Source organism: Equus przewalskii, chromosome 6, assembly GCF_037783145.1.
Source record: "Equus przewalskii isolate Varuska chromosome 6, EquPr2, whole genome shotgun sequence".
In the NCBI taxonomy this organism is placed as follows: domain Eukaryota; kingdom Metazoa; phylum Chordata; class Mammalia; order Perissodactyla; family Equidae; genus Equus; species Equus przewalskii.
In genome coordinates, this window is record NC_091836.1 from 1184011 (window position 1) to 1204615 (window position 20605).

At 63.7% G+C, this 20605-nt stretch overlaps 2 protein-coding genes across 3 annotated transcripts; both read left to right on the forward strand.

Annotated features, from left to right (window-relative positions):
* Window positions 1-837: 837 nt before the first annotated feature.
* On the forward strand, window positions 838-20359 carry SCAMP4 (secretory carrier membrane protein 4). Of its 2 annotated transcripts, none has more exons than XM_070624695.1 (7): window positions 838-942; window positions 7471-7518; window positions 9669-9797; window positions 10109-10265; window positions 11630-11731; window positions 16788-16905; window positions 18760-20359. In XM_070624695.1, the coding sequence occupies exons 2-7, from the start codon at window positions 7512-7514 to the stop codon at window positions 18937-18939; spliced, it is 693 nt and encodes a 230-aa protein (XP_070480796.1). In that variant the 5' UTR covers window positions 838-942; window positions 7471-7511; the 3' UTR covers window positions 18940-20359. The 2 variants fall into 2 exon arrangements, with proteins under 2 accessions (XP_070480796.1, XP_070480798.1); XM_070624697.1 differs by lacking the exon at window positions 838-942 and adding an exon at window positions 5974-6110.
* On the forward strand, window positions 4614-6109 carry ADAT3 (adenosine deaminase tRNA specific 3). The gene has a single exon (XM_008511405.2). It carries the CDS (start codon window positions 4614-4616, stop codon window positions 5679-5681), a length of 1068 nt encoding a protein of 355 aa, XP_008509627.2. The 3' UTR covers window positions 5682-6109.
* Window positions 20360-20605: the final 246 nt, after the last annotated feature.

A 20605-nucleotide genomic window follows, 5' to 3' on the forward strand; every position in this document is an offset into this window, starting at 1 on the left:
GTTTTTACCCCAGCTGATGGACCATTTTACATCCCTACTTATATGTCTTTTGGATTCTGAGAAATTAAAAATAGGCAGGAAAACACAGCGAAGAGATTCACTTTCGACATGCAGAAAAATTAGGCATTGCTTCCAGCGACATCCCAATGAAAGACCATCAATATATTTTTTTTTTTAATAATCAGCAAAACGGGGGGTCTTGGCTAGCTTGACTGGCACATCCAGTGATGGAGAGATGTGTAAAAAGAAAAGGAAAAACTAAACCACACATCAATCTGAGTTTTTATTTAGAAAAGAAAAAAGAAAGTGACCAGCTACAAGCAAAATGGTTTCCCAGAGTGTTGTTTTCTGCAGGAACAGATGCTGAGAATCACTGGGTTAAACCCTGTTTCACTGGAATGAATAACTGGATTTGCTCATAAAATTAGCATGGCTTTCCCGGAAGAGTCAAGAATCCCCTTTGCCTACGGTACAAATGGGGAAACTGAGCCCTGGAGTCAGCCTGGGCCTCAGACCAGAATTGGAACCTGAGTCCATCCAGGTCTCTGGGGACAGCTCCTCGGGAACCAGGTGGCAGCACCAAAGTGTGCTCGGGGAGTGACTGGAGTGGGTGTCGTATGCCTTTCTGCCTCAGTCTCCCTACTCTACTGATTTTCTCCAAGGGTCCCCAGGGTCCGACTTTCGCCGCCGCCGGGACGGGTCTCGAACCCGCAACTCAACGCTCAACTGCCGGTCACGGGAGCGGCGCTCTGGGGAGGGGCGGAGCGAGGCGGCCGCGCGCGCGGCGTTGTGGGGATTGTAGTCCCGGCCCCGCCTCTGCCGCGCGCCGACCCCGCCCCTGGAACTACGCTCCCGTCGTGCCCCGCGGCGCCAGGCGGAGGCGGGGCGGGCGGCCGGTTGCTAAGACTTGGAGAAGCGCAGCGCTCGCGCTCGTCTCCTAAGGTAAGCGCGTGGCCTCTGGGGTCTCGGGCTCTCGCGACCCGGGCCCCCCCGGATGCGAGAGGGGGCGGCCACGGGGGGGTCTCGGCTGCGGGGGGCGCTGGCCGCGTGGGGAGCGACGGGGCAGCCGGGCCGGGCTGGCGCGCGCCTCAAACGGGCGGGGGGAGCGGCGCGTGTGCGCGTGCGCGTGCGCGCGGGGCGGCCGGGCTGCGGGACTCCGCTCCTCGCGACCCTCGCCTTTCTGCGCGTGCGCGCGCCCCTGCGGCCCGGCGTGGAGGCCCCGCGGGTCCAGCTGCTTCCGGTGCGCGTGCCCGCGGGTCATCGCGGCCAGCCCCCTGCCTCGGGGGTACCCCGTTTGCAGCCTCCTGCCCGCCTTGGGCGCGGGGACCCTCCTAAACGCTCATCATCCCACACGATCTTAATCCAAGGGTGAATTTTCGAGACTACTTCTTATCCGGGCCCCGGGGATCAGGGGTCCTCTCCCGCGCCCCACATTTCCGAGGGTCTCGAGCTGTCATGCACAGGAGGGCCGCTTGTAGGGGGGCCAGGTTCAGGAAGTAAAAGCGCAGGACGCCCCGTTAAATTCGAATTCCTGATAGACGAGGAGTGATTTTTCTTTTAATTGTACGTCCCAAAGATCGCATGGGACAGGCGCACCCCAAAAGATCATATGCGCCGCCTCTGGAATTCGGGTTCATCGGGGCGTCCTAGGTATCACCCCGCAACCCCACTCCATTGGGGGCGTGTTAGCAATGCGAATTCAATTGAGGCCCCGTCCCTTTCCGGTGGAGCCGAGTCCTGGAAACAGCGTCTGGAACCAGCGCCCACCCAGCCCATGGGCGCCTCCGAGACCCCAGCCCTGGCTGTTCCTAATGCTCAGGACTCACTGCCCTGCTCTGCCTGTCTTCCAGGCCTGGCTGTGGGTCACTGCCTCTGAGGAGCCCTCCTGGGCTCCACCCGCCACAGTCGGGGCCCCCGAGAAGCTGTAGGGTGGTTTCCAGGCCAGGCCTGGGTTTTCTTGCTTTGTGCCCTACACAGCCCCGAGTGACAGTGGTGGGTTCCCGTTTCCCGGAGGGGGAAGCTGGTGTGGGGGGTAGGACTGGTGCCTGAGGCCTCAGGGGACAGGGGAGCTTCCTTCCGAGCTGGGGTCAGGGCTCCTTGGGCAGGGCCTGGATGCACCCAGTCCAGGCTCTCTCCGTCCTGACCTGGGGATGAGATAAGGCCTCAAGCCCAAGGGTTACTGGGTGTCGCCTGCGGAGCCTGACTCGCTCGTGGAAGAAGTGCCGTTTCCCGTCCTCCTGGAGCCGAGTTCACTCCTGCTGGGACCCCAGGCCCACAGCCCCTGGATGCCACCGGCTGCCCATTGTCCCCAGGAGTTCCAGAGCACGCCCATTTTCCATTGGGATGCTGGAAGGGTGGGTGGTCCTAAGCCACTGACCCCGTCGCCATTAGGGGTCCCGTCTTTCTGGTCCAGGCAGCCCCTCCAGGGTGTGTGGTCCATGGGGAAGGGGCTGTCTTTGCAGTTGAACCCTCTGTGCCCTGGACAGAGGCAGCAGGCTCAGGACTGCAACGGTAAATGTGAAGGGACCCGCCTGAGCCCCTTGGAGACTTGGAGACGGAAGCTGTTGGCAAAGGGAAGGGACTGAGCTGGGCATGACCCGGGGAGAGCGCAGGCGGAGGGTGTGGGGGGTCAGGAGCTGGGAGAAGAGGAACTGAGGTGCGGTGGCCGCCGCCGCCACGCATCAGGTCCCCCCGGAGTGTTCAAGCGGGAGGTTTGTGGGTGGGTGCTCTGCAGGTGGCCCAGGCGTCACCCTCTGCAGAAGCTGTTTCCTTCTCGTGTAGAACGGGGTATGGACCCATCTTGCGTGGGCCGGAGCCTGCCAGTCTGTCTCGGAAGGCAGGGTCACTGAGCTGGTGAGCGGCCGGCTGCCAGGTTAGGTCCCAGCTCTGCCCGTCCCAGCCACGTGGCTCCCGGCAAGTCCCTTCACCTCTGGGAGCCTCGTCTCGGCCCTTAGAACAGGGATGGTCCCAGGATCTCCCTCCCCGGGTCAGTGGAGATGCAGGGGAGCCCGTTCGTGGAAGCCTGAGGACCCGTGGTGGTCACAGGACCCGCAGCTGTCCTCGAGGCGCCGGGCCTCGTCTGGGGTCTGCTGACTCACATCCTCCCCTCTCGGTCCCTTTCGCAGCCGCTCTGCTGAGATACAATTCACGGACTGCAGGTCACCCACTCATGAGGAGCGTTTTAGTGGTTTTTAATACGTTCACAGAGTTGAATAACTTTCATCTCTATCAGGTTCTAGAACATCCTCATCACGCTGCAAAGCAACCCCATCCCATCAGCATCAGCCCTGCCCCCTCCCCAGCCTGTGACACCCACAAGCCCGCTCTCTGTCTGTGGATCTGCCTGTTCTGGACGTTTCAGGTCAATGGGATCACACGCCGTGTGTCCTTCTGTGTCTGCTTCTCTCCTTGGGCATCGTGTGTTCAGGTCTGTCCGCATGCAGCCATGTCAGGGCCTCACTCCTTTTCACGACTTCATAATACTCCACTGTGTGGGTGGACCCGTGTGTGGGTGGACCCGTGTGTGGATCCGTCAGCTGTCGTTGGACACTGGGGTTGTGTGCACCTTTTGGCCGTTGTGAATTGTGCTGCCATCGACACATGTGTGCAGGTTTCTGTGTGCATGTGTGTTTTCAGTTCTCCTGGGCACATACCTAGGAGTGGAGTTGCTGGCTCAGATAGTGACTGTTTTGTCACTTTTACCCATCCTCCCTAGGGGTTGGTGGCCCAGCCAGCAGCGTCCCGCTGGCAGCCTCCTTTCCTTGTGGCTTGTTCTGTTTTAGTCGGGCAGAGGATGTAGTCTGGGAGGGACAAACGAGGCTGTGTCTGTCTTTTGCCCTGGAGACAGTGAGAGCTTTGTGGCCCGGGGCAGGCCATCTGGGCCGTGGCTCCTGGACTTGGTGTGTGCCGGGAGCAGGATTTGGCATCGGTGCTGTGGGCCCTCCTGGGGGCTCTGCCTGGCACCGGCGTCGGGGGTGCAAGCAGGGCCCCCCACTTCCCACTTCTCACAGCTGCCCCCACGCCTCCGCTCTGTGCATTTGCCAGACTTGCGTCGTGACCTTAGGGCACGTTGTGTTGGATGAGGACCTCACGTGCCCTCCGAGGGACCTGGCCAGTAACCACACGGGAGCCCGTGGGGTGCAGAGTGAGCCGGGGGTGCGCATTGTGAGGGGTAAAAGCAGTTAGAAGCCCAGTTTTTAAATCGCACAAAGAAACAGGTGAAACCAATTTTAAGGATGTGTTTGTTTAACCAAGACACACAAAGCATTACCACGTAAGCACACTGTCAACATAAGGCAGCTGAGGCGGTTTACGCTCTCTCGTCCGTCTTAAGTCTCCGACATCCGGGCTGCATTTCTGCTCAAGGCACAGCTCAAAGAAAGAGAAAGAGAAAAAGTGGTGGCAATTTAAACTCTCTGTAAACCCAGAGCTAGTAGGATGTGGGCGAGAGCGCAGTGGCCAGTGACGCGTTGTCCTTGGGCTGGAGCTCCGGACGAGCCTTCCGATGCGGCGCGCTCCTGGGACGGACCCCTCCGGCTCACCCCGGCCTCCCGCGGCTGACGGATGATGCTCTGCTCCGGTCTCTGTCTCCCACAGTCGGAGCCGTGCCCAGGATGGACCCCGCCCCGGGCGCCGCAGAGCAGCGTGGGGACCAGGAGGCCGGGAGCCCGGAGCGAGAACCCGCGCCATGGCAGGCCCTCCCGGTCCTGTCTGAACAGCAGTGCGGGGCCGTGGAGCTGGTGCTGGCCTACGCTGCACCCGTCCTCGACAAGCGCCAGACCTCACGGCTTCTCAAGGAGGTGTCAGCTGTCCACCCGCTGCCCGCGCAGTCCCACCTCAAGAGGGTGCGGCCGAGCCGCGATGCCAGCCGCCCGCACACGCTGGAGATGCTGCTGTGCCTGGCGGAGCCTGCCGTGGGCGCGCGCTCGCTCGCTGAGCTCCTGCCGTGGCCAGCCGTGGACGCCCGTGGCCTGGGACAGCCCTTCCTGGTGCCCGTGCCTGCCCGGCCGCCCCTGACCAGGGGCCAGTTTGAGGAGGCCCGTGCCCACTGGCCCACATCCTTCCACGAGGACAGGCAGGTGACCTGTGCCCTGGCCGGGCGGCTCTTCTCAGCACAGGAGCGGGCTGCGATGCAGGGCCACATGGAGCGGGCTATCCGGGCGGCGCAGCAGGCGGCCGCGAGGGGCCTGAGGGCCGTGGGGGCCGTGGTGGTGGACCCAGCCTCAGACCGTGTGCTGGCCACGGGCCACGACTGCCGCAGCCCGGCCACCCCCCTGCTGCACGCCACCATGGTGTGCATCGACCTGGTGGCCCAGGGCCAGGGCCGCGGCACCTACGACCTCAGGCCCCACCCCGCCTGCTCCTTCGCCCCGGCCGCCAGCGCCCAGGCCGTCCGCGTGGGCTCCGTGCGCAAGCTGGACGAGGACGTGGACACGGATGAGGACGGCCTCCCCTACGTGTGCACCGGCTACGACCTCTACATCACCCGCGAGCCCTGTGCCATGTGCGCCATGGCCCTGGTGCACTCCCGCGTGCAGCGCGTCTTCTACGGCGCGCCCTCGCCCGACGGCGCCCTGGGCACCCGCCTCCGCCTCCACGCCCGGCCCGACCTCAACCACCGCTTCCAGGTGTTCCGCGGCGTGCTGGAGGCCGCGTGCCGCCGGCTGGACCCTGACACGTAGGCCCCGTGCCTGCCCGCCCGCCGGCTTCCGGACTTCCTCTGCTCCGCGCTGGCCCTGGCCTCCTCCCGGACTCCAGGCGTGGCCCCGGCCTCCTCGCGGACTCCACATGTTGCCCCGGCCTCCCCCGCCGTCATCCAGGAGGCTGTGGTCCTCTCAATTGTAGGGACACTCACGCCTGCCAGCCTCGGAGCCAGCAGCCGCGCTGTTCCCGCCGGCCCGTGGGCGCACGTTTCTGCCCGGACTGAGCTCTCCCAGGACCGGAGCACAGCTGGGATCCAGCCGGGCCGTGGACCGTGGAGCCGGGCAGTCAGGCCTCGTTCCTCCAGCCACCTTCAGCCTCGAGCCCATGGGTTCTCTAGGATTGTGTCTCCTCTGTCTCGGGTCGGAAAACAGATGTGACCTGTAAAATAAACACAACCCCCAAACCAGGTTGGTGTCTGTTGATAGTCACGGGGCCATGCTGGCCGAGGGTCCCAGGTTCGGGGCAGTCCCTCCGCTGAGGGCCTGGGGTTGTAGGGCAGGGAGCTTCTGAGCCGAGTGTGGGCACAGTGGGGCCCCAGGTGTACCTCCCTGCCCGTGTCCTGGGTCTCGAAGGGCGTGCCTGGCCGGGGTGTGTCTCCGCTGGTGTAGCCCGCCAGCTCAGAGTCAGCTGACCCCAAGGCTCCTTTGAGGCCATCCTATGTCTGCTTCACAGGGACCCAGGGGGGTCCAGCGGGGTTCTGCCACAGAGCAGCTAGGGCTAGAAGCAAGGTGTCAGGACTCAGAGCAGGCCCGTTTGTCACATAGCACCGTGCCCTATCTGAGCACCCAGACCCTGCGCGGCCCCGAGGCAGCCCTGCTCTGAGCCCCCCCGAGCCCTCAGCGGGGGACGCCCGTGGCGCAGGGCACGCGTGGGCTCTGTGCAGTGGACAGACACTGGCATGGGCCGTGAGTCCGCCAGGACTGCAGGCAGCCTGGGCTGGGCCAGACAGAAGGTCCAGGTGGGGCTGTCACTGGGCTGAGGGGTGGGCCCTGGGGAACTCGGTGTCACTGGACCCTTCCCACCTGGACTGTCCCAGCTTCCTGCCCCATGCTGGCCTGCAGGCCTTGGTGTCCACGCCCCAGTGCCAGGCGCTGGGGACATTCAGGCCCAGCTGTGCCGTGATGACTGGGCAGGGACTGGCCGTGGCCGTGTGGGCGCAGCCCTGTCTGGAAGTGGCGCCGTCCGCGTGCAGAGCCCCTGTGGATCCGGCGGACACTGCTCGGTTGTGCGCGTTGGGGCAGCCTGGCATGGGGGCTGCTCCGTGACACAGTCATGTGGCTCCCTCTAGGAAGGGCCACTGCGTGCCCGCTTGTCCCTGGGTGCTTCGCTTGGGGTGCAGTGGGGACCTTGGCCCTGCAAGGCTCACGGGGGCAAACCCTGCAGACCCAGAGAGTCTGGGCTGTGTGACTTGCCTGAGGTCACACAGCAAGTGTGCTCACAGTTCTCGGTGACTTGGAAGTGGGACCTTGTGGAGGCGCTCAGAGCCATCCTTTGGCGTGGGGGAGGAGGAGGAGGTGGGAGAGCAGTGGGGGCAGGTCGCTGGTCTCCCAGGAACGTCCTGGCTGTGGCCACTGCGGGGTGGGGCTGCAGCCTGACCCCCTGTCAGTGCAGACGCCCCCCAGGAGGCTGTGAGGCCAGCTGGTGACTGGGGTCCCGCATTTGGGGCTGGCCTTTCGGGAAGAGTCCAGACACCCCCTGGGTGGCCTGGCAGCTAGCACTCTACCCGGCAGCCGTGGGGACCCCCTGACTGTGGCTGTCTCCCCCTAGGTGGCTGCAGGCTTCGCCCCCAGCTGGTCATCACAGCAGAAATGTCAGGTGAGTCTTACCCGGGGCCCTGCAGCAGGCGTCCCGGCTTCTCTGTCCTTCTAGGAAGTGTCCCCGGGCAGCTGGACGCACTGCGACCCCCTCGGGCACGCACCTCACTCTTGTCCCCCAGGCGAGTGTCCGGCCCAGCCGGCCTTCTGCCTCAGGGCTTGCTTTGTCGTTGACATGATGGTGGGCATCGAGATCCGGGCACCTGGGTTCGCACCTGCCCGTGTCCGACAGCACCCTCGCTCCGGCGGCCGCGGTGAAGAGCCCCCCGGGCTGCCCGCCTCGTCCTGCTGGGGATGGGGAGAGGAGGGAGGCGGGTGGACCACGCTCAGCCGGCTGGGGCAGAGCCGGCCATGGACCAGACCCCCGAGGCCACACTGTTCCTCTGTCTGCACACACTGTCCCTCTGGGGCTCCCTATCTGCCAGGAAACTGAGGTTTCACAGGGGCGGGCAACTCGGCTGGCGGTTTTAGCCTCCGTCCTGTCCCAGTGCCTGCTGGCGGGACTGGCTGCTGAGAATGTCACCCTGTCCTCACTTGGCTGGCGGGAGGTGTGGCGTCAATGTCAGGCCGGGAGAGGGGTACCGGTGACCAAGGGAGCAGCAGGACCTGGGGCTGGGGGCCGGAGGAGCTGTTGTGGGGGCCTTGGGACCCGGTCTCAGCTGGGACGGGGATGAGGGGTCTATGACCCGCAGTGGCAGGCTGGAGGCCTCCTCCCAGCCTCTCATCATAGAAGCAGCGAGGGGGCTGGCTCAGAGCAGATTGAATCCCCTGTGTGCTCAGGCTCAGGGCACTCCGTGGCGTCCTGAGGCTTCTCAGTGGCCAAAAGAGTGTGGTCTGCCCGGCCCACCTGCCCTCCTGCCCCTGATCTCGGTGCTCCTAGCCCGGCAGGTACCCACCCCAGGGCCTTTGCACTGGCGGCACCCTCCCCTAGAGGCCACTGGGTTCTCTTCTTCACCGGCTTAGTCTTTGTCCAGATGCCACCCTTTGAATGAGGCCTCCCCCGACCCCAGCACACGTGCCTGGCAGTCCCGCCTGCTCTGTTCTTCTCCCTGACAGCATCTTCTAGCACAGTTACTCAGTTGTTACGATATTGTGGTCTGCCCCTGTGGCACGGTGGCCCCGGGGGACAGAGGCCTCTGTCTGCTTTGCCCCTTGTCCGGCCCTCATCAGGGCCCAGGACACGTGTCCTGCAGCCGTGCTGGGGAGCATGCCACTGTTGAATCTTGTCCTCAAAAGACAGGTTCAAGTCCAGACCCCACTACCTGGGAACGATGGGACCTCGTTTGGGAGTAGGGTCTTTGCAGGTGTAAGTGGGTAAGATGAGGTCACGAGATGGGGGACGCTAACATGATGTGACAGACGTCCTTCTGAGAAGAGGGAGAGTTAGAGACGGACACACAGGGAGAGGCCATGTGACCGCGGAGGCAGAGACGGGCGATGCGGCCACATGTCAGGGATGCTGGAACCCCAGAGACTGGAAGAGGAAGGAAGGACCCTCCCCTGGAGTGTGTGGAGGGAGTGCGGCCCTGCCCGCCTGGATCTGGGGCGTGTGGCCTCCAGGACTGAGAGAGGATAAATTTCTGTTGTTTTAAACCCCCGAGTTTGTGCTCATTAGTTACAGTGGCCCCGGGAAGCTCATCCATTCCCAGTGCCAGAAATGTCTCTGGAGTCACAGGTGTTGACAGCACGCGGGCTCTGCCGCCGGGTCTGTGTTTCCTGTGAGCGCTGGAAGAAGTCACTACAAACGGGTGGCGTAAAATTTATCGTCTCACGTCCTGGCGTCAGGAGTCCAACAGGGTCCCAGGGGCTAAACCCAGGGCGGGCAGGGTGGGTCCTCCTGAGGCCCCAGGGGAGGAGCGTGTCCCGCCTCCTCCAGCTTCCAGAGGCGCTGCGTCCTGGGCTCGGGGCCCCTTCCTCCGTCCGCACGGCCAGCAGTGCAGCGTCCCCATCTCTGCCTCTGACCCTGGGATGACCCTGGGCCCCGGGGATCCAGGGTCACCCCCATCCCAGGGGCCTCGACTTAGCCCGTCTGCAGAGTCCCTTTGCCGTGTGAGGTGACACGTGCACAGGGCCCGGGACCAGGACGGGGACGTCTTTGGATCCGTGACTGAGCTGAGCCGGTGTGGCCCCGCGCTGTCGTCTGTCCCGCAGGAAAGGAGAACAACTTCCCGCCGCTGCCCAAGTTCATCCCGCTGAAGCCATGCTTCTACCAGAACTTCTCCGACGAGATCCCCATCGAGCACCAGCTGCTGGTGAAGAGGATCTTCCGGCTGTGGCTGTGTGAGCGGCGGGCGGGGCCGGGCGGGGCTCCCTGGACCCCAGACACCCAGGCCAGGCACGTCCAGGCCACGCAGCTGCCCCGTCCTCGGCTGGGGAGAGCCTCAGGGTTTTGTGATAAACCTCGTCTTTCTAGTCAAGTTCTGTCCCGGCAGCGACATGGTGTGGGGGACAGAGCCGAGGGGGCCGGCTGGGTGGGAGCCCTTGTCTGGCCCCGTGGTCCCCGCGCTGGTGGGAGCTGGCCTGCCTGCCCTGCCGGCTCGCCCGGGGGGTGGGAGGTGTCCCGGCTCACCCTCCTCGTCGCCCCTCCCCAGTCTACTGCGCCACCCTGGGGGTCAACCTCATCGCCTGCCTGGCCTGGTGGATCGGCGGCGGCTCGGGAGCCAACTTCGGCCTGGCCTTGGTCTGGCTGCTGCTCTTCTCCCCCTGCAGCTATGTGTGCTGGTTCCGGCCCGCGTACAAGGCCTTCCGGTAAGACGACGCCCGGCCCGCACCCCGAGGGGCCTCTGGGAGTGTGTGGGGCGGATGCGCGGCTCCCGACCAAGGCGGTCGGGACATCAACCAGGTGTGTGCTCAGCTCCTCTTGGGGCCTGCACCCTGGCCCACACCTGTCACTCTGGCCCAGGGATCAGTAACTGTCCCTTTCTCCTGTCCGGTTTGGGTGACAGTTTATATCGAGTCTGCAGACTGAATCCAGCTACTTCTTGTTTTGTTTTCTTTTGTAAGAAGCTTATTGAGATGGACTTTATGTAGCACACAACTCACCTACTTAACAGTTCACTGTTCTTAGCATCTTCACCAGGTTGTATGATCATCTCTAGTTCTAGAACATTCCATCACCCTAAAAAGAAGCCCTGTCCCCATGAGCAGTCACCCGCACCCCCTCCCCAGCCCCTGGCACCCACGGGCCCGCTCTCTGTCTGTGGATCTGCCTGTTCTGGACGTTTCCCGTCAATGGGATCATACGCCGTGTGTCCTTCTGTGTCTGCTTCTCTCCCTGAGCGTTGTGTGTTCAGGTCCGTCCACGTGCGACTGTGTCAGGGCCTCGCTCCTCTTCACGGCCACGTAATAGTCCAGTGTGTGGATGGACACACGCGTCTGTTGACGGACACTCAGGTTGTGTCTGCCTTTTGGCCGTTGTGAGTTGTGCTGCTGTGGACATTTGCCCCGAGCCGGCCCCCTGCTCTGAGGCCTGTGCCGTGTTTGCTGCTAGGTGGTCCCTGAATCCCAGGCTCAGAGTGTGTCAGCCTTTCTTGGAGCCAAGAACCAGAAGCCCGCCCACATTTGCGGAAGCTGGAGGAGGGCCGGGGCTCGAGGTCCCCAGCTGGCTCGGGCAGACGTGTGCAGGACAGCACAGCGCCGTGGGCCCTCGGGGACAGCCCTGCTCTGTGAGAGCTTCGCCTCCTCCTCCAGCCCCGGGTCCCCCAGCACCTACCCGCCCTCAGTGCACCGGCAGCGGCCTGGGACGGGGCCCTGCAGCTGTCCCTCGGGCTCAGGGCAGTCTGCAGGGCCCCTCAAACCCGAGATGCACCGTCTGCCCAGATTACTCTCCAACAAGCGCGTGAGCGTGGCGTGCACGCGGGACGTGGTCAAACCCTTAGGACGCAGGAGAGCGGCCCCACGTCCTTCCCAGTGGAGGTCCAGTGGCTGTAGCATCTGTTCAGAGGTGCTGCGTGCTAGCCCCTGCAGTCAGAGCCTGCTGGGCTCGTGCGCGGTGACCCGAGCGTCAGTGTCGGAAGCAGGAGGGAAGCCCGCTTTGCCGTCTGCTGCCCCTGTTCCTCAGGGGCGCCGTCCGGGGCGTGGGCCACGGTAACGGCGTGTCGTTTCCTCCCCAGAGCCGACAGCTCCTTTAACTTCATGGCCTTCTTCTTCATCTTTGGAGCCCAGTTTGTCCTGACCGTCATCCAGGCCGTCGGCTTCTCGGGCTGGGGCGCATGGTAAGCGGGGCCCGTGGGAGCCGTGTGGGTAGACGCGCCAGTGTGACGCGTGGGAGCTGTGGAAACACGGGAGGACACACGCACCGGTCAACGTGGGCCACGTGCTGACAGATGGGCCCCAGAACCCGGGCCGGCCGGGAGGGACCGGGGGTTTGCCCCCTGCTCCTGGAAACACTCTGTGGGGCGGGGGGCCGGGCCCAAAGCACAGACCCAGGGCCACGTTCTGCCGGCCACAGCTGCGTTCCATCCCGGCTGGCTGCTGGGCAGCATGGTCCTGCGGCGTGTCCTGGGAGGAGGACTGGGAGATGGAGAGAGGGCCTGCCCCACAGCACCGCCTGTGACCCCAGCGTCCAGAGAGCGCTCGACCTTCGTTGGTTTGCCTGTAAGGTGTTACAGGACGTTTCTGTGGCAGCTGTACAAATGACTCCAAGCCTAGGGACTTAAAGTGAAACACACACATCATCTCACGTCCTGGGATCGGGAGTCCGACAGGGTCCCAGGGGCTAAACCCAGGTGAGGGCAGGGCAGGTCCTCCTGAGGCCCCAGGGGAGGAGCGTGTCCCGCCTCCTCCAGCTTCCAGAGGCGCTGCGTCCTGGGCTCGGGGCCCCTTCCTCTGTCCGCACGGCCAGCAGCACAGCGTCTCCATCTCGGCCTCTGACCCTCCTGCCTCCCTCTGCTCAGGACCCTGGGATGACCCTGGGCCCCAGGAATCCAGGGTCACCCCCATCCCAGGGGGCTCTACTTAACCTGTCTGCAGAGTCCCCTCTGCCTCGTGAGGTGACACATCCACAGGGCCAGGGACCAGGACAGGGTCATCTTTGGGGCCTTCTGCCCACCCCGGTTGTCTGGCCTCGCAACTTTGGGGTCTTCTCGCTCACTTGTGGGCCTCCTGGCTCCTGGTTTGGGCCCCCGGGTTGCCTTCATTTCCGCGGTTCTCATTCTCGTCACTCTTTTCCGCTGTCCGCTGGGAGCGCTGCCGCGATCTGTCCTGCCCGGAGACAGGTCATGCCGTCTCTCTGGCCTTGGAGGCCTCGTGCGGGTGTTTGCGGCCTCGTGGGCCCGGCTTCTTGAGCTCCTTCTTTGTGGTCCGTTTCCTGCCGTGCCTGCCCCGTCCTCGTGCAGAGCCTTGCCCCGTCTGCTTCTCGCCAGATCTTCCAGAATCTTGCCTCCCCCACATGGCCCTGGCGCTCCCTTCCTGCGTGGGGAGCAGGTGGGCTCTGCGGGGACCCTGAATGTTGCATTCCTTCTTGGCTGACACCCTCCCAGATCTGGGTCTGGAGGACCAGTAATGGGCTGTCTTGGGGTCCCCAGGATCCTCCCAGGAGTGGGGACCCCCGGGGACCCCAGGACTCAGCCATGGTCGTCCTCACGGCTGTGGTTTCTGCAGAGAAAGGACATGAGTAAAAATGAGCAGAAGGAAGGGCATGTGGGGCGGGGGCGGGAGACCAGGCAGAAGCTTCCAGAGTCCTCTCCCAGGGGAGTCCCACAGGACGTGCCTGATTCCCCCAAACCAGATGTGACAGCACGTGTGAGGGACCGTCCCCAGGACTGGGTTCTCGGGCCGGGCATGGGATTCCAGGCTCAGGAGGGGAGCAGAGCTCAACCAGAGCCTGTGTCTGCACAGACGGCTGAGGGCTGGGAGCCCGGGTAGTGTGGCTGACTGAGCCCGAGTCCAGGTCCAGACGCCACTGGGGGCCGGCCTGGCGAGCCGGCCTCTGCGAGGTGGCGGCCTCAGGCCCACCATTGCAGCTCTCTTCTGCCCGGTGCCCCACTTCCTGGCTTCCACGCAGGGCGGGTGAGCCCTTCTTCCGCGGGGCCGGCTTGCAGAAAGGCCCCTCCAGGAGCGAGCTTTTCCTCCTTGAGTCAGGGCAGGACGGGGCGAGGGGACGGGCGCCCAGCAGCTGGTGCCCTCGGGGAAGGGAGTGGCCGAGGCGTCTTCCTCCTCTGTAAAACTAAGAGGATGAGAACAGTAATGACACCGCTGCTTGTGTAGGCGGGCCCTGACTCGTGTGCTCCCTATAAAGGGGCGACATTCCTCCCATTCGCAGATGGGGAGACTGGGCCCAGGCAGGGTGGGAGACGCGAGAGCGCGGGCAGCCGGCCCTCCTGGCTGTGCTTTCTTCGTGCGTGCCAGCCCGGGGCCTGGAGGGGACCACGCTGGCCCTGTCTGGGGCTGAGGGCAGGGAGCCACATCCTGCCTGGGTCTCCCATCCCTGGTCTGTCTGTCCATCATCATCCACCCCCCCAGCCCCCCCACCCCAGCCCTGCGGGCCCCGCGCAGCGGCAGTCCCCTGGGTCACCACCAGGGGGCGGGCAGACCGCGGGCTCTGGCTCGTCCCCGCCCGGCCCTCCTTGGGCTTCAGGGCAGCTCCTGGTGACAGGGCTTTGCTGGGGAGCCTTGCAGGCTGTCCCCGCGCAGAGCGAGGCCCCCAGGAGGCCTGCGTCCGGGCTCCACGCCCAGCCTGTGTCCTGCGTGTGGCTCCATCCGTCCTTCCCCACACGCTCTGGTCATCTGTCTCCCCGGGAGACACTTGCCTGTGAACCTGTAAAGCGGAGGGACTTCTGAAATGTATGAACATGTTGTGTACACATGAGCGTGATGCTCTTCACACCCGACAAGGTGACTGTGACCCCTAGGGCCACAGGGCGCCCAGCGTGCTGCCACCGTCCGTGGCTCTGAGCTTCGTTTCCTCTTCAGCCGGCTTTCTCTGTCGGGCCACTTGGAGGTCTGCAGAAGGGCGCAGGCGGGCCGGAACGCGGCTGTCCCCCGCACCCGGGAGCCCCCCATGGCCTGGGCCGCAACAGAGACCCGCTGGGTGCCTTGCGCCCCTGACCGCGGCTCTACAGGTCCCACCACCTTTCCACCAACATCTTTTCCTGTTTGGATCCCGTGTGGCGTTTGCTTGAGTTTTGCTTGAGCGGTTTGTTCACCTCGGGCGCCAGGTGAGGTCCCCCGCCTCGTGGGTGGCGTCTCTCCCAGGCCCCCGCCTGTGGGCTCCGTCATCCCGCAGAGACTGCCGCAGTTGGGGTTTTAGGGTAATGGCTTTACCCGGAGAGCTTTCACGGGCCTGAAGGCCACCTTTTTAATGAGTGTACAGTTCACTGCTTTCAGTGCATTCACAAGCTTGTGCAACCAGCACCACTGTCTCATTCCAGAACATTCCATCACCCCAAAAAGCAGCCCCGTCCCCATCAGCATCACCCCCCACCCCTCCCCAGCCCCCAGCCCCCATGAGCCCACTCTCTGTCTGTGGATCTGCCTGTTCTGGACGTTTCCCGTCCACGGGGTCACACGCTGTGTGTCCTTCTGTGTCTGCGTCTCTCCCTGAGCGTCGTGTGTTTGGGTCCGTCCACGTGCAGCCGTGTCCGGGCCTCGCTCCTCTTCACGGCCGCGTCGTGCTCCAGCGTGTGGGGGACACGTGTGTCCATCAGCCGTCGATGGGCGCTGGGGTCGTGTCCACTCTGGCTGTCGTGAGTGCAGCTCTGAAGTTTCTGTAAGTTTCCTTGTGGACGTGTGTTTTCATGTCTCTCGAGTGTCCCCCCCGGAGTGAATGGCTGGGTGACCTGGTGACGATTTTAACCTGAGGAGCTGCAGCCGCCCCCACAGGTTCTGCAGGCTGCGTCCCTGTGCCATCCTTGCATGTTCTGTCCCCTGTCCCTGGTTCAAGTTCCTGGCCGAGCGGCCTCAGGGGAGCACCTGGCGCCCCTTGTCCCCTGCCTGCCTCCTGCCCCTGTCTGCAGGCCTCTCTGCGGCCGCCTGCTGCCCCCCGCCACTCTCCGTGGCCTCTGCCGGGTGCGGATGGGATGCGGAGGCTCTTCCCTTGCCTGGAGCCGAGCAAGGCCACTGTGTCCCCTGCTGTTCCTGAGTGGCGTCATCCTGGGTTGTAACTGAGATTGTTCTCCTGGGAGCGGCCGGCCGCCAGTTGGCTCCTGGGCATGTCTGGGAGGCTGGTGCCCCCGTGGAGCCTTCTCCCGTTTACATTCCCACTGGGGGTGCGTCCTCCCTCCCCAGAGACTCCGTTCCTCAGGCTGGCCCCCCACCTGCCCAGCCCCTTTTCCAGGGCCCCGATCCTGTGGGAGATACTGATCCCCAGAGGATGCCCCTGGCAGACCCAGCACCTCTGCTCCAGCCGCCCCACCTGGCCCGGCCCCAGCTGCCCGTCCGTCCTGCCCAGCGTCCACTGAGCCCTCGGCCACTGGCCTTTCTCACACCCCTCACGGCGCAGAGCACTGTGCGCGGAGTGTTGCCCCTCATTTCACAGAGCGAGTACTGTGTTCTCGTGTGCAGGTGTGTACCACACGCACGTGTTTATAAACACTTTCTGGAAGGAGACGTGGCAGAAGGATTGCGTTCATTCCCTCTGGGCTGGGGAGGGGTGCTGGCGGGAGGGAGGCCATTCATTGTATATTCTTTTGAGTTTCCTGGATCTCAAACCGTGTGGTTTTATGACTCGTTAAGAAAAAGTGTTCTCAACAATTCCGTGTTTCCTGTCTGCCCGTTCCCAGAGGCGAGAACGGGTAACGAGATGGATGTTCTGTGTACGGACTGATGACGTCGCAGGTTTCATGGGCTCTTGCTGCTCCTGGCTGGTCTTCCGCTTTCTTTCTTCTCTCTTATGTTTTAGCATCTCCTGGGTATTCCGACGTGCGGCTGTAGCATGATTCATGTTTGTGCTGTCCCAGCCGGTGAATGTTTAGCTTCCTCCCAGCTTCTCGTTATTACAAATAATTACTGTGGCTAAATTCTTAGAAGTTGAATAGTTGGGGTAAAGGCCACACACTCCTGCTGACAGGGCAGTGTCCACATCCTTCCCTCACACACACCAAGTTTGCCGGTTCGATGGCGGAAGAATGACATTCTGATGTGTGTCTTCATTGGTGGGTTTAAACGTCGTTTCTCCTGTTTACTGGCCTCCTGGTACTCCTCGTACAAATTGGCCATCTCTCTGCTAGTTTATCTTTCTTGTTGGTTTGTTGGAGCTCTTTACATAGGAAGGATCGTGCACCCTGCTCTGGCAGACCTGCTAGCACCCACGCTCTCTCTTGCCCCTTGCAGTGGTTGGCTGGCAGCAATCGGGTTCTTCCAGACCAATGTTGGGGCTGCTGTGGTTATGCTGCTTCCAGCCATCATGTTCTCCATGTCAGCTGCCCTGATGGCCGTCGTGATCATGAAGGTAAGTCCTCTGGGTCCTGGGATGTCCAGCTTCTTCCCATGCTTCCTGTCCATGTGCCCCCCAGCCTCGAGGGCTCGTCTTGTTTCTCTGTCAGCAGCAAGAGCCTGAGTGTCAAGGAAGCAAGGGGACCCTCCGTGGTCCGCACCCTCGACTGCTCAGGCGGGGACCCTGCCTGCCCCGCCCACCGCTACCTGGCAGTGAGGGAGGCCTGGGGAAGCGGCAGAGCATGGGCCGACGACATGTCTGCCTCTGGGGGCTCTGTCTGCTGGAGCCCCGGCACACACGTGTGCCCAGGTGTAGCCCACGCCGCCTGATTCAGCCACCACCGGCCGCGCGTTCCCATTTACAGTTAGATTCAAATGGAGTAAAATTAAGTGAAACTAAAACTTCAGCGTCTCCACTTGCGCTGCCTCATTGCGAGTGCTCAGGGCCGACCGTCTCCCCCATTGCCGGTGCTCCAGTTGTTTGGAGCCTCCCTGCAGGAGACGTGCGCACTGTAGCCTCGGAGGCATCGGCCGCACCAGGGTGTGAGACCCAACGGGCCGCAAGGCCCACGGTGTGTCTGCCCAGCCTTCCCAGAGGTGCCGTCCCGGCTGGCCACCCACTGTGTGCAGGGGCGCTGCTCCAGAAGCCAGCCCTGCGCCGGGCGACAGGATTGCCAGCGACATTTAAAAACTGGTTTTGAGGGGCCGGCCCGGTGGCACAGTGGTTAAGTTCGTGTGACCCACTTTGGCGGCCCAAGGTTCGTGGGTTCTGATCCTGGACGTGGACCTAGCACCACTCATCAAGCCGTACTGTGCCAGCGTCCCACATACAAAACAGGAAGATTGATGCAGATGTCAGCTCAGGGACAGTCTTCCTCACCAAAAAAAAAAGGAAAGTTTTAAGTCCCTTCCAGCCTCCTTGCCACGCGCCCTCATGGCTGCAGCAGCATTGCAGTCTGGGCTGTTGACCCTGTGCCCTTGGCTGTCTGGGAGGACAGAGGAGTGCTCAGCGCCCCAAATCCCTCCAGCCGTCTGGACGACCTGCAGGGAGGAGAAGGGAGAAACGAGCAGAAACCGTGAACATCTCTAGAGCCCTGGCCGGGTGGTCTCGGCGAGACTCCGGGACGCGCTCCACAGGGAGCCGCCCGTGTCCAGCAGGGTCTTCCGCTCAGCATGAGAGGGAGACAGACAGGCCACCGGACGGGGTCCCCAGGGGCACTGCAGGCTTGGCGGGTCGCTGGCAGGGTGGTTGCAGAGAAGACAGGTCCAGCGGGACGCAACCACCGCGCAGCCTGACTGACGTCAGGAGCCTCGAGTGGAAAGGCCATTGTCTTGGTTCCTGAATTTGCCACTTTCCAGAAATAGCGCAGCCCAGTGCCCCTAGGGGCGCAGCTTTTCTGGACAGTGAGGAGTCGGTGGTCTGTCCCTGGGGGCTGTGGGGGAAATAAGCATCTGCCTAGAGATGGCTGTTGCGACGGACAGGGTCCAGGCCTGACGCGCCCACGTCACAAGGCCGTCGAGGAATCATTACCCGAGTTTTTTGTGCGTTTCTGCCACCAGGCGCCGCCCCGCGAGGCGGTGGGTGTCAGGCGGGGGCAGTCCCTGAGGAGACACGCCCCAGGCTGCCGGCAGGACAGAAATGCTCGTGGCTGAGGGTGTGCCAGGCAGGGGCAGCTGAGATCAACTCTGAGAGGCGACCGTGGCCCAAGTCCCCGATCCCGGTGTCTATGTGTTTTCTAAAGTTTCCACAAAGACCATTCTGTTACTTTTGTGATCCGTTTAAGGAAAGCGTCACCTGCAGCAGGAATGGGTCTCCTCGTCCCGCAGACCCTTGCTGACTTCTCTGCTTCCCTGCCCTCCCCCCCTGCAGGTGCACAGGATCTATCGAGGGGCTGGCGGAAGCTTCCAGAAGGCGCAGACGGAGTGGAGCACAGGTGCTTGGCGGAACCCGCCATCTCGGGAGGCCCAGTACAACAACTTCTCCGGGAACAGCCTGCCCGAGTACCCCACGGTGCCCAGCTACCCGGCCGGTGGCGGCCAGTGGCCCTAGAGCGAGGCAGCCGGCCTGCCTCCCCCTCCACTCCCGCTGCTGCCCTGCGGCCCCTGAGCCCTGGAGCCTGTACCCGTCCCTCCCGGGCAGCAGCTCAGCCCCTCCCCGAGCTGGGACGGCAGGAGGGCTCCCAGCCAGGCTGCCCCGCGTTCCTCTCCCTGCCCTGCTGGCACAAGGACGCTCTCCTCGCCCCACCGCGCTCGCCCCAGAACCGCGGCGGCCTCACACTCCCCGTGCGGTCTCAGAGGGCCCACCGCGGCCCCCTCGTCAGGGCGCTCGCCCCGTGCCAGGACGAGGGAGCCTCGGCACCGGGTTGCTGGGCCCCTCGGGCGACAGGGGACTTGAGGCACAGCAGCTCCTCGGACTTTTGTCCTCCTGAGTCCCCCACCGCCTGCTGCGGGAGGGCCCACCGGCTGAGCCCTCGGGACGGCCAGAGGCAGATCCGTCGCCTCCACGATCTGAGCGCTGCCCCCGCCCCCGTTTGTCTGTCCGTCCATCCCAGTCCCTCCGCCCCGGGCTGCTCGGCTGCTGTGGGGGCCGGCCTGCCTCCCACCTCCTGCCCACGGTCACTCGCATCCCGAGACGCCTTTTCCCTGTAATGGTTAGAAGTCCACGCCCGGGGAGGCTAAGGGAGAGAGGCCCCACCGGCACCCCGCCCCGTGCAGGCGCAGAGGAGAGCGGGCGGCTCTTGAGGTCACGCCTGCCCTGGGCCGGCCCTGTTCTGGATCCGCGGGAGGCGGGGCGTGCAGTTTCTCAGGAGGGCAGCCCTGGGAGGAGACGGCGACCCACCTCTGTGCCTTATCGAGGAATCTGAGCAGCCTCGCCGTGCTTGCTCCCTTCCCCTTCTGCTGGCTTCTTCCAGACGAAGGAACCCAGTGTCCCGGGGCATCTGCAGCCGCTTTGTGAATGGATGGACCACAGGAGGCCTCCTGGTGGCCTCAGGCTGCCGGGTGCCCCTCCCTCCCCAGCACTGCCCCTCGGCTGCTTCCCCGGGACGCCTGCTTCTAGAAGCCCCCGGCCGGAGGGCCACGCTGTTCCCCGGGCCTGCGCTTGCTTGCTTGAGCTGTTTGTGCCATGGTCCCTGGAGGAAGTGGCTGCATCCAGGTCCCCAGTGGACGAGGCCTCCTGGATGGAAACCCAGCCCCGGGTCTCCTGGTGCCCCTAACGTCCCCGAGCTGGCCTCTCGCACGGAGAGGTGCTCACCGTGGGGCCGAATCTCGTCATGACCCTAACGCTGATGGTGACACAGCCCGTTGGCCAGGTGGTCAGCGAGTGGTCACCCCATGTCGGAGGAAGACGCATGGATTCACCACGGCTCCCCCCTCCCCCGCGCCCCCACTGTCCTTGGCACCTTTGTTAATACGTTGAGGTGGTTTTTGTTATCAGAAAATATCCTGGAAATAAATACGTTCTTTCTGCATCTGAGCCAGCCTCCCTCCCGGGGGGCTGTTTGTGGCACGTGTGTGTGTGTGTCTGTCTGTCTGTCCCCGCCCGGGCCTTCCTCCCAACATAGGGTCCCAGCACTCGGCCTCCAGCAGGATAAACCAGGACCAGCCTGTGCACCTGGCCGCAGGGCCTGTCATCGAGGGTGACACCCCAGACACCCTGCAGTAGGTCTCACCTGTGGACCCAGCCCCGACGGGGCACCTGAACCTCTCTGGGCCCT